The sequence below is a fragment of the Typopeltis vanoorti genome, chromosome 2 (assembly GCF_054136105.1).
Source record: "Typopeltis vanoorti isolate ZY-2024b chromosome 2, IOZ_Tvanoo_1.0, whole genome shotgun sequence".
In the NCBI taxonomy this organism is placed as follows: domain Eukaryota; kingdom Metazoa; phylum Arthropoda; class Arachnida; order Uropygi; family Thelyphonidae; genus Typopeltis; species Typopeltis vanoorti.
The window spans coordinates 109,282,316-109,294,901 of NC_143550.1; the positions used below are offsets into that span (position 1 = coordinate 109,282,316).

The window sequence follows — 12,586 nt, forward strand, 5'->3', positions numbered from 1 at the left end:
TTTTTTTATTTATAGACATTATGAACTTAGCATTCAGAGGGAATTGCTATATGGATTATGTGAACAGTGACTGTAGTTCAGGTATGGATTCTCACAGTCAGCACAATTAAATTGTTTATGGTTAATTTTTGAATTTATTTATTTTTTAAATTTCAGTTAACACACTGTGGATTGCTAATAATGAGTGAGAAAAGAAAGAGCAGGATATTATGAATAAAATAATAAAAGCCTTAGGAAGATGATAAAGGTGAACCATTGACAGTAGCCATAATTTTTCATGTCATTGCTATTCTAAGAGTTATATTCTTGTGTATTTTTGTCTATTTTGCATAGTTAAATAGGCAGATAGTTGTTAAATTGGGGGTGAAGTTAATAGGTAGCTAGATATGAGCCCTCCTGTACATTAATCATTACACTTATATTTGAAAAAGGAAAAAAAGGCAGAGGGGGGGAAATAATGGGCATGGATGCTACTGTATGGTAGTGGCATCAATGCTCTGCAGGTCTAAACAGAGTAATTGCAAATATTTTGTCATCATTTTCTAGTGATTACTTGCAAAGGCTATATCAGATGTTATGATAGGCAAAAAATACTGAAATACTGCATTAGACTCTATCAACAAATTTCTTTCAGCTTGGTCTATTATTTGTTGTCAAGCATCTCTGATTTGATTAGCTCTTACATTTTGTTCTCTTAATGCACTAACTGTATTAACTCATACTCAGTCTTTCTCTGGGTTTTTTCCTGCCATTGTGGTTTCAGATACTTGTTTCTCCACCTTTCATTTCCAATTCTAAGTGACCATATCACCTTAGATTAGCTCAGCTTAAATATTTTTAAATATTAACAGTATCAAGGTCTTTGTGATGCCACATTTATTCCTCTCCCCATTCAACTTTCAGAATTTTTATGTCTATGGTTTTTCAACCTTTCAGCTGTTTGATTTCTAACCTGTCTCTGATACACAAATTGAAACTGGTTTGGACACTCCCTTTATTTACTCGTAGCTCAGTATTTGAGCTGTTTTCTCTGCCATTCCATATTTAATTTGTCATCATCTTCACTTAAAATTGTGTAAATAGGTTCACTACCAAACCATAATGCAGTTGATATTTTCTGTTTATCTGCCTGTCTTCGAAGTTTGTCATTTTATTGCTGATATGATACCAAATTTGTTGTAGCACTCATTTAATTTTGCTGTGAAAATTGCAACAGGTAACAGGTAAATTTATTTAAGAGGATAATTTATCTAACATTTATGTTTTTTTCTTTATGGAATAAAATGATATCTATGGATAATAAGTTTTATTTAATTATGATGCCAGTATTTCAATTTAGTTACCAAAATGTATTTAAAGGCTCAATAATTAAATAAAATTTAGTTAATTATTATTCCCTAGACATCTGTTTCTTTATTAAACCAAACATAAGTGACAATCAGCATCTAAGTATCTATAAGTTAAGAGAATAATGTACTGTGAATAGAATTAAGCTTACTATCCCCATCGAACTTATATCTGTGTTTACTTCTGCTGAAAATGCACTTTTCACCCAGATTCTGAAAAGAATGGGACAAGCTATTATTCCAGTTGCACCAGAAGCCGAGTTCTTAGAACTCATCTTGAAAACTTACATTCCTTGCACACACTCATCAACTAAGAGAAAAATGCAAGGGAGCATTAAATCTCCTTCACATTCTGTCCTAAAATGAATGGGGGTGTGAATTGATCTTCATTTCTTTGTCTTTATCATTCATTCATATGTTCAAAGTTGGATTATGAGTTTTAAGTCTATGGTTTTGCAAGGCAGAGTAGCCGGTGATGGTTGGATCCCATTCATCATTATCAGGGTTTACAGATAGCTACTGGTGCCTTTCACACATAGCCCACTCAAAGTCTTTATATTGAAGCAAATGAATCAGCTCTATCACTTGGACGAAAACTGTTGTCGCTTAATTATGCCCTAAAAATAGTCTTCCAAAGCATCCTACATGGACTAGTATCTTTTCTCTGTGTAGGGGGGCCCAGTATGTCACACACACATCAGACTGCTATATGCCCTTTTGGTATGTTGTGTTAAACAGATCATGCAAACTATTGCCTTGGATGTTGACAATATCCATGACAGGTTTGTACTCCATCCTGTAACCTCTCACTGTGCCAACTAAGTAAGTCTCACCATCATCCACCTACTACAGTTATTTAATACACACCAAACAGAACATGCTGATTTCCTTCCTATCTATACTGATGGTTCAAAATTTGGGACCTCTATTAGTTGTACTGGTGTATTTCCTGATTTTATCATATCCAGTCAGTGAACAAGTATTTAAGCTTATGTGCTGGTTTACACTGATAATTAAAATTAATCATTCTAATATTTCATCTCTGTCACAGACACATTTTCAGAATACAATATGAAATATACAATAGGGAATAATAACACACAACAATTTTAAGCCTAAAATCTTATGAAGGGCACTTACTATAGGTGCTGTTGGGTGGGATACCTAAGAATTAAACCATCCCAGATCTTGGGAAGTTTCTGCTGTTTTTTTTTTTTAATCTGTTGCTGATTCTAAAAAGAATCTTTCAAGTTTGTATTTGCTAACATGTTTTTTTTTCTTTTTTACATCTGATCCTGTACAAGGTATCCATGCATTGTCAGCTAGACCTGACTGACTATAGTTGTGGCACCACATATATTTCTTGTGTTCATCTAGGTGGATGTTTGCAGGTCTCCCAGTGACCATAATATAAGTTACAAGAACAAGGAGCCTTGTGAACACCTGGAACAGAGTGATGGAAATGGATCCTTAGGGGAGTAGAGAAGGAGAAGCCAACTTCAGATGAAGCCTTGAAACTAGGTGCCCTGGATATATAGGGAATAGTAATGGCATTACTGTAGTCTATATGGTGAGAAGGATGGGAGAAAATGGGAAGAGCATCTAATTGGTTGTTTTTGCATTGTGATTGGGCAGAAAGATCTGTAAATAAAGGAGAAGTCAGTTGAAAGTAAATTTGGACTATATCGTGGGTAGTACAGAAATTGTAGGCTCTGTTGACAAGAGTTTTGATGACACAATATTGTTGAGAGGGGGAGAGAATGATGGGAAAATTTGTGTATCTACTTACTTGTGAGGATAGGTTTTCTGTAAACTAAGAAAGAAATGGTGCAATTGGGCAGATGTGTGATTAAAGTATCTAGAAAAGGCAGACTATTGTTATTTTCTTTTTCCATAGTGAACTGAATTCTGGGGTGCTGGTTGTTGAGGTGGAGGAGGAAAGAGTGTAACGTGTGCAAGCCATGTGGCCATATAAGTTTGAGAATGGCAATATCAAAAACATTTTCAAAATACTCCATATAGAAATTGGCCAGAGGAAAGGATTTGAGATAACCCATGGATGTTCTTTCTGTCTGTTTATATAAGGTTTCCTTCCAAGAGAAGTATTGTGTTGATATGGTTTTTCTTCTTGTTCTGCCTCTTTTCAATTGCATTTCTACTGGAAAGTTAAGGCTCTTTGGCTGAAAGCAACTGTGGGCTTTATATAACTGAATAATGTATAACAGCCAGTATGATATCTTATTGTATTGTATCATCATCATCATGTATGTGAATTTTATATCAGTTTTTATAAATTTGGACTATATTTTATGCCAGAAAATTAAATTAATATTCACAATTAAAGTTTTAAAAAATCATATAACCAGCTGCCTAAATATGTCTAACTAATTATTGGATAGTGGGTTTGGATGATTAATTAGAAGTCATATGAAGTAAGTTACTATATCTTCAAATTGTATAAAGTTAGAATTATACTAAAATATATGTTGGTAATCAGTTGGAATGATTTGCTTTATCAAAATGCTGTATGATATTCTTAAATTTTTGCAGAATTCTCATTTAAACAATTATACTCAGGAAAGTGTGTTATGTGATATCTTAATTTGCATCCTAAGTGCAAATCACTTTCTGAACTTCCATTTAATCACATTCAGTTAAGGTTACATTATAAATCATTGTGTTATTTGTGACATTCTCAGTTAGTAATATATGAACTGTATCGCTTTCCATAGGACAAAAAAAAAATGTATCTGTATTACCAATCTTGTGGCATGTATGTGTATGCATGTACATTGGCCTCTTATTTGGACGTTGTCTTGTACTAGTCTGGTGTGAGCCGTACATTTATAGGTCAGGTAGAAAATATTTACCACTTTACAGTGCTTGTCTTTTCTTCTAGCTACCTCGTATCTGCCTCACAAGATGGTAAACTAATAGTGTGGGATGTTTACACAACTAACAAGGTATGTCTTCCTATGTTGTAGGGTTTACTAAAACTGAACTTTGGATGCATTTTATTCTTTCAGCCACCTGGTATCGGCCTCACAAGATGGTAAACTTATAGTCTGGGACTCATACACAACAAATAAGGTAGGAAGTTAGAGACTATCCAGCAACATTTTTTAATTATATAAAAATAATGAAAAATGTCTTAATGGATTTAAATTGAACATTTGTTAATATTACTGATTTCATACCATGCTGTGAAGTGATTTTACCAGAGCTTTTTTTTACCCCCTAAATTCCCAGTGATACTGATATATACAGGTGTGCCAGACTGGAGTGTTTCTTTTATAAAAAGAAATATGTGTATGTATGTATATATATATATATATATATATATATATTTCAGTTAAATACTCAAACAAAACAGCAGTTAACTTAAGGAGACCATCCCTCTTCTTCTTGTTTTGAATGAAAAATTTTATTTTATTTTGGATTAATAGTGACCTACTAGTTTGAAAAATATGAATACTGTATTACTGGAAATATGAATTTACAAAGGCAGTATTCATGCATAAATTATTCTGTAGTTAGATACTAAGAGCAGAATAGAAAATGGCATTGTATTTGAACCTGTGAGACTTTTATTATGTTTATTTTTTTTAGTAGTTTTAAAATTAAAATATATATATATATATATATATAATTATAATATTTAAATCTTTCCAAGCAATTAGTCTGATCTGTTTTCTTGTAACTTGTTTTCTAGAAGTGAAGGGGAGGAAAAAAGGCACTGGTTTTAATTGTAATAAAACATTGCATGGTGCAGACATTTATCTGGTTTAAAAAATTTTTTAAAAAATCAAATTTCTGTTTAATGAGTATTTTAAAATTAGGATTTTGGAACTGCTGCAGATTAGATAGACATGAATTGTTATATATATACAGGAAGGCCCATAAGTCACAAAGGGGTTTAAAATGTGAATAACACATAACTTAAAAAAAAAAAACTCCAGGTTCTGTATTTCATTATAACAAAAAATTAGATTGCTTTGCTCATACATTCCTGAATACTAACAATGCCCAATTCCTTCCTAATATCCTCATTTTTAATACGATTCTACATTGATGTCATCTGTTTACTCTCCTAATTTTCCTCAGAACTCTCTCATATCTGTGGTCACCAGTCTTTGATCAAGTTTCATTTCTAACCCAGATCTCAAATCCATAAGTTAAAATTGGTAGGAACATTGTCTGTATGCAGTTAGTTTAGTGTTTTGTTTAGTCTAGTTTCTCTTATTTCATATAAATATATTCAATTGACTCCTTAGCACACTACCAGCTTTGCTAATTCCGTTGGCAAATTAAATATCGAAATAGACATCTTTTGCTAAAAATTTACCAATTTTTGACTGAAATGTTGTATAGATTCACATTCAATATACAGTTGATGTTTTCACTGTTCACAAGTTTTTTTCATAGTCTTGTCTTTTTATTGTTGATTTTCATACCAAATTTATTCAGTTCAACTTATTTAGAGAATCCTGCAGACTTGTACTGGATTTATTTAAGTGTATAATATTATCTGCATAAAGTAAAGAACTAACATAAATGTCAGGCCTAATGCTACCTACCTTCATAATGGGTTCCACATACAAATGATGAATAACACTGGACACTGTTTCTGAATTCCAGAACTTCTTCAGCCACTTTGGTAATTTTATTCTTAATCCTTTCCCATTTTTTATCAATAATCATATCATTGACATATTCGTCCTCTTTCTCTTCATTTAATTCTCTTCAATTTCTTCTCTCAATCTTTCAACATATTTTTGTCTGATTTTTCCATCTTTCAATTTTTGGATGTCATATCTTGATGTTCTCCTTCCTCCACCCACCTTATTAATTTTTATTCTTTGTTTATATTTAATTCTTAACAATGATCCATATAACAATCTGCTCCTGTAAAACTTTTTACATCAATGATATCTGTCATATTTCGTCTATCAATCATCACAGATCTGATTTTCTGTTATTCCATCTGCCAATCTCCAGGTAACTTTATGCACTTTTTTATGTGGAAAACAGGTTGTACATACGATCATATTTTTGCCACTTGCAAAATTAATTAGTCTCATACCTTTTCATTACTTTCTTCATGTGGACTCTTCCATTTGTTGGTCGGAAGGTCTCTTCCTTTCCTATTTTGGCATTCATGTCTCCTAGAACCATTTTAATGTCATGTTTTAGTGACTGATTGTATATCCTCTCCAGTAATTCATAAAAGTTCATCTTATCTTCTTCACAAGAGTCCTCAGTTGGTGTGTGTGTACATATAAGTAAAATATTGAACATATTAAACTTTATTCTCAGTACACAAAGTTGTTCATTAACTGGTTTAAAATCAAGAACCAAGTGTTTCCATTTTTTATCAAACAAGAATGCAGTACCAAAGGCTTTTTGATCTCCTCCACCATAAAAAATAATGTGTGTTCTAGTATCAAATGTGCCACTTCTTTTCCATCGCACCGCCTGCAATGCTGTTATTCTCACTCTATATCTCTGTAGTTCTTCACACACACACACTCTTCAATGCTCCTGGTCTGTTCAAGCTCAAGACATTCCAGTTTCCAAACCAGTATTCATAATCCTTTTTCTGTGGTCCAGATAGTTCTGTGAAGTCCATCTGGTTAATTTTCCTTTTGACTTTCTTAACAAGTTGAGTTTTTACAGGGCAGGGTTGTTAACCCTGCACCCAACCTTACAAGAAGGAACCTAGCTATATACCCCAGGGGACTGGGTACCCATTTTAGTTGCCTTTTATGACATGAATAGGTTACATTGGGACTATTCTTCAACCTCGGTTATCACACGGGGGGGGGGGGGGGGGCATCTAACACCAGGCCTTATGAATCGTGCAGTGTGGCCATTGGACTTTAATACTCCCATTTTTTATCATTTGTGATTGAATATCATCTACTCCATCTCTTTAAATATTTCAAGTTTTGATGGTTTTTTCCCTACTTCCTCTATTGATATGTACTTCTAATTGCATTTATCTTAATTATTTCCTATGACTGTTCTGTCATTTCTTGTTTTATTTAGCATTCTTTCAAAGTAATTACTCAAGATATCTAGAGAATATCTTTAGTTTCAGTTTTGATGTCATCTCTGATTTCTTTTACAGTGCTCTTTCTTCCATTTCTAAGCTTTCAATAGCCTCCACAACATTTTACCACCTTCCTGTGACTTTTGTTTAGATAGTTTTAAATATTGCTTCACTTTCTTAAATTTTTTTCTGTATTCTCTTACAGCACATCCTGACTTACTTGCTATAAATTTTCAATGAGATTTCTTCTTTTGTTTGACTACTATTTTAACTTCCTGAATCCACCATGAAGTTTTGATTTTTCTATCCTTGCAAAAAAGAACTTCACAAAATACCTCTCCGGCTGAATCAAACAATGTTTTCTTCTTTAGTGAGTCTACCATTGAATCCAATAGATATGATTCTTGCTTTCAAACTCTTTCATATTTTTCCTGAATTGATTTATTGAGCTGTTGCAAGACAACTTCCTGAAGGAACTTGAAGTCAATGAGTGTTAGATTTGATTTTAGTGTCAGAGGGTGTTTCAATTAAAGATGTAACTATTCTGCTTCTAGTTCATGACAGTGATCATGCATTTCTCACTTGAGAAGTGACCAAGTTAATGAATGTTCCATTCAGAAAAGGTTACGTGCTGAACTACAAAGCAGGAAATTATGACCAACTAAAGAGTAAACTGAGTACACCGGAATGATATTGGTTGCTGGATGGTAAGAATATCGACAGTGCATGGGAAGCATTTCAAAAATACTTAAATGATGTGATATCAGAATGTATCACATCATTTAAGTATTTTTTACCTGAGAGTTTGAAGAATAAGTAGGGTAGGAATCAAATGGATCTGTAATCTTATTAAGCAGGAGATTCATAAGAAACAGATGATGTGGAAGGAATACTTTGTGCACAAGGATAATGTCTGTTATGAAAATTATATGCAGCAGGCTAGAATAGTCTCCACTGTTGTACAGAAAGCAAAGTCTGAGTATTCTGAGTATGAAAAGAAACTGCATGCTAAAGGCAATCAACTAGAATTCTAGCGATATTATTCTGCAAGTAAGATGATCCATTATACTGTGAACCCCCCCCCCATAGATATACACTCTATAACATTAAACAACTCTAGAGGTAATATTCAATGAGTGGACATTTCTATTTATAAAGGCTGGAGATTTTTTGACTTCATTAAATTGGCATAAAAGTAATGACTTGCTAGCTTGTGTGTTATGGGTTTTGAGAGGCTGAAAAGTTTCTTTCATCATACAATAGGTAGAAATTACCTGTGTCACTGTACTCCTCTTGGGAAATCTAATTCAGTTAATGCACTTACTTTATTTCACTAATAATGTTTAATAGAGATTACATTGTTATGAAATACTCTGTGATTTGGTTTATGGTTTATTGGTGCAAGAACAGCAACAGTCATACTGTGCCATAGCAAAGGGTACAGCAATACTTTGACTGTTTATTGTCAAAGATAAATTAGTAAATAATATGTATGTACAAAAATTAAGTTAAGCAATGCAGTATCTACATGTAAGTACAGCAAAGTTTACAGCAATACACAAGGTCAAAATAATCTGAAGCTCAGAAAATATCGACTAATGAATATACATTTTAATTAAAAATTAATACAACAAAAGACTTGACATTAGAATTTCTAATGTCATAACATTTTTGCCCAAGCATAAAGGGTATCTTTGCTATTAATTCAAAATCAAACAAAGCACATAACATGATAAAGACTCAGCAGTGAGATTGACAGCCATGGAATGCGATAGAGCAGCAAGGTCTACACTGCTCTGAAGTTGTAACAACATTTTTATATATATTATTTAAAATAAAAAAAAATTAACTAGGGAGGGCTGAATGAAAAAGAACAATGATTTCCCATATAAAGGATATATTAAGTCCAACAGATCTCTTCAATATGGGACAATATAGCAAGGTTTCACAGCTTGCTTTCTTTAATAGAATGAAAAGTTTTATATCATTAAGATTTTATTATTTTTTTTTTAATTTAAACCTACTGTAGAATCAATCCTTATGCCACTAATGTGTAGGATGGCATATCTTTCTTTTCATTTTTTCACTTTTTTTAGACATATTTATGTATATACATAACAATGCTAACATGTTCAAGAACAAAAAATTAGATAATCATTATACTGTACTTTAAATTTCATTAACCTATCCCCCAACAAATTTATTTCTTTACATCCCCCAACAAATTCATTATCTTTACTGTGTCCTCTAGTACAAGCTGCTTTGGTCAAATGCTGTAAACTTTTGCTATCTTATGTATGCCCTGATTTAACTTATAAACTTCAATTAAATCTTTTTTCTATCTGTTAAATTAATGAAATGACAGCTAGCCAAACAGTTCTCATAATTATCACAATACAATTTCCTCTACCTGTCAATCTTCTCTGAATAAACTTGATTTTCTTGACATCTTAGAAACCTTGGGAAATAAAATTGAGAGCCATAATCTGATATTAGTCTAATTAAAGATTATAATAGCATCATTTCTTCTATGGGTGAAGGTGGTTTTAATTAATCCTGCAATTTGCTGAGCTTTACTAGTCAGTTTAAATTTCCATCAACCAAAATCTTTGTATTCATAAACTTTTTCCGAAGACTGTCCATTCAGCTTACATCCATCTAATATTTTCTGATTAAATCATACTAGCATTTGTTCACATTAAAGTTCAAACCCCCCACTTCCTTGTTGAGTCTTTAAACATTTTAAGATCATCCTTTAAAAAAAAAAAAAAAAAAAACTTAGGTCATCCAAACAATTCACTACTCTACCTAACTTTACATCATCAGTAGGAGAATTGAATATATTAACAAGGATCCTAACTCTGAAACCTATGGTACCTGCCCCTGACAACCTGGCTCTTAGATGACTCCTCTAAACACCATTTTCTGTTATCTTTCAGTCAACCAATATCCTCTCATTTTGCTAGTTCATTCATCAATACCTGTTTGTAAATTTTGATCATTAGGCTCCTATGTGAAATTTTATCAAAGGCTTTGCTAAAATTCAAATAAATACATGATAGTCATTACCTTGGTCTGTTTTCCTTTTTACTTCTTCATAAAAAGTAAGCATATTTGTCATAACTGATTTTCATGTAATGAACATTCTGTGCCATGCTCAACAAAGGATTCCTGTCAGTTATATCCTTAGACACGGTTCCTAATGAATTTTTCCATTACTTTGTAACACTAAAGACTTATTGGTCAAGAAATCTCCACTTTGTGATGATCTACCCTTATGACTTGGAATAACCCTTACAAACTTCCAATCAGGATGAACTGTTCCCAATTTCAGTGATTCATAAAAGTAGATTAATTAAGCTGACATATCTGTTTACCACCAAGGGAAAGATATCATCCTTGCCTCCAACCTTAGTGACAGAAAATATCAAATATTTCCTCCTCCTGTATTATGTAATTCAGTAAATCTTGTCCTTTCAGCCATACTTAATCTAACTGACCAGTATTCAGTATTCCTATTTTTATAATATTCTTAATATTATAAAGATAAGAAAAATGTATGCTTGCAAATTACTTATTAAATTCTTCTGCAACCATGGCTGGATCATTCAAAATTGTTCTTGATGGGCCGTTATGTTTAATTCATTTCTATTATCCTTATCCCTTTTTACACATCCATCGAAGCTTTTGGATTAATTAATTTTTGCATTCCTTGCTAGCTCTAATTCACATTTTGCTTTAAGAACTGGATTATTCATCCATCTGGAGAAATGAGATCTGTAAACCGATCGAAAGTACAAACTTATGAGTCCTCTGTTCCCTATCCTTGGCTAATTATTATTTAAACCATCTGGAGGATACTTTGTTTTTTTACCATTTATCCACAACCTACCTTCTGGTTTTCTGTGTAGATGGTGTATTTGCCATCTATCATCATTCTGAAAATGAACTAACTACTTTCACACGTCAAAATCAACAGCCTCCATCTATGTATTCAGTTCAATATGAAAAGAAGTTCTGGAGTTAACATGACATGCTAATTACTCATTTGGACTGTCTCAGGATTTCTGCAGTTGGGTTGCCAGCTCTCTGTCTGAACGCACACTATGTGACGGTAGACGGTTCCCTATCCTCTCACCATCCAACTAATGCTGGGGGTTCCACAAGGTTCTGTTCTCTCACCAGCCCTCTTCCTTCTGTATATCAATGACCTACTTCAGTTGAACTCCAACCCAATACACAGTTTTGCAGATGACAGCACTCCTCCCATTTATTTGACAAACCTTACTCTACACAACTCATTTCAATCTACAGAACATCAACCACCACTGCTCTCAATTCTGACCTCCAAGCCATCCTTCAATGGGGCTCAGATAACCTCGTCAACTTCAATGCTAATAAAACCCAGTTCTGTCTTATCTCTCACAAAAAAGAGCCATTTTCCCCCAATATTATTTTTGATAACACTCAAATTTCCAGACAAGATTTCTCTTCTTGGAATTATCCTGACATCAGGCCTCTCCTGGCATAAACACATCACAACAATTGCATTCTCAGCTTCCAAAAAACTAGGATTTCTCTTTTGCTCAAGATGTTACTTCATCTCTAAACAGCTGTTAACCTTATACAAGTCACAAATCCACTCAGCTATTGAATACTGCTCTCACATTTGGAGTGGACTCCTAAAAGCTCCCTCAAAATGCTCGACTCAATATAGAGGAGAGCAATTAGGTCAATAAATGACCCATCCCTTACCAACTCACTCTCCTCAATTCCACATGAATGTTTGGTTTCTGCAATTTGTGGATTCTACAAATATTTATGGCAAATGTTCATCTGAAATAGCATCAGTAATTCCCCCACTCAGTACTAAGCCCATTGGAACACGTACAGCTACTGCCCAAGATCCATTCACAGTACACCTTGAAACCCACAGACAGAATAAGTTTCTTTACCTCCTTCTTCATCCTTGCTACTGCTGTACTGTGGACCATTCCCCCTCCCCCGATGTATTTCCCAAAGAATACAATATACAGACATTTTAAATCAAATGTAAACATTTGTTTCTCCTTTCCCAACCCACTACCCATATATACGGCACTACCGTACTATAGGTTAATCAACCAACCTCTCGTGTATGGGCCCAACATTAAAAAAAAAACAAAAAAAACTTATCTGTGGTATGGTA

General features: G+C 33.3%; 1 protein-coding gene across 5 annotated transcripts in view; it reads left to right on the plus strand.

The window, feature by feature from the left end:
* Positions 1-12,586, plus strand: part of LOC150109322 (guanine nucleotide-binding protein G(I)/G(S)/G(T) subunit beta-1) — a 248,073-nt gene that overhangs the window by 181,353 nt on the left and 54,134 nt on the right. For 4 of the 5 annotated variants that reach the window (XM_090412501.1, XM_090412506.1, XM_090412514.1 and 1 more), the window contains exon 4: positions 4,373-4,436. In XM_090412501.1, coding sequence (XP_090268627.1) covers positions 4,373-4,436 — 64 coding nt within the window. Of the gene's footprint in view, positions 1-4,245; positions 4,310-4,372; positions 4,437-12,586 lie in introns of all 5 variants that reach the window. The other variant, XM_090412529.1, reaches the window with a different exon arrangement.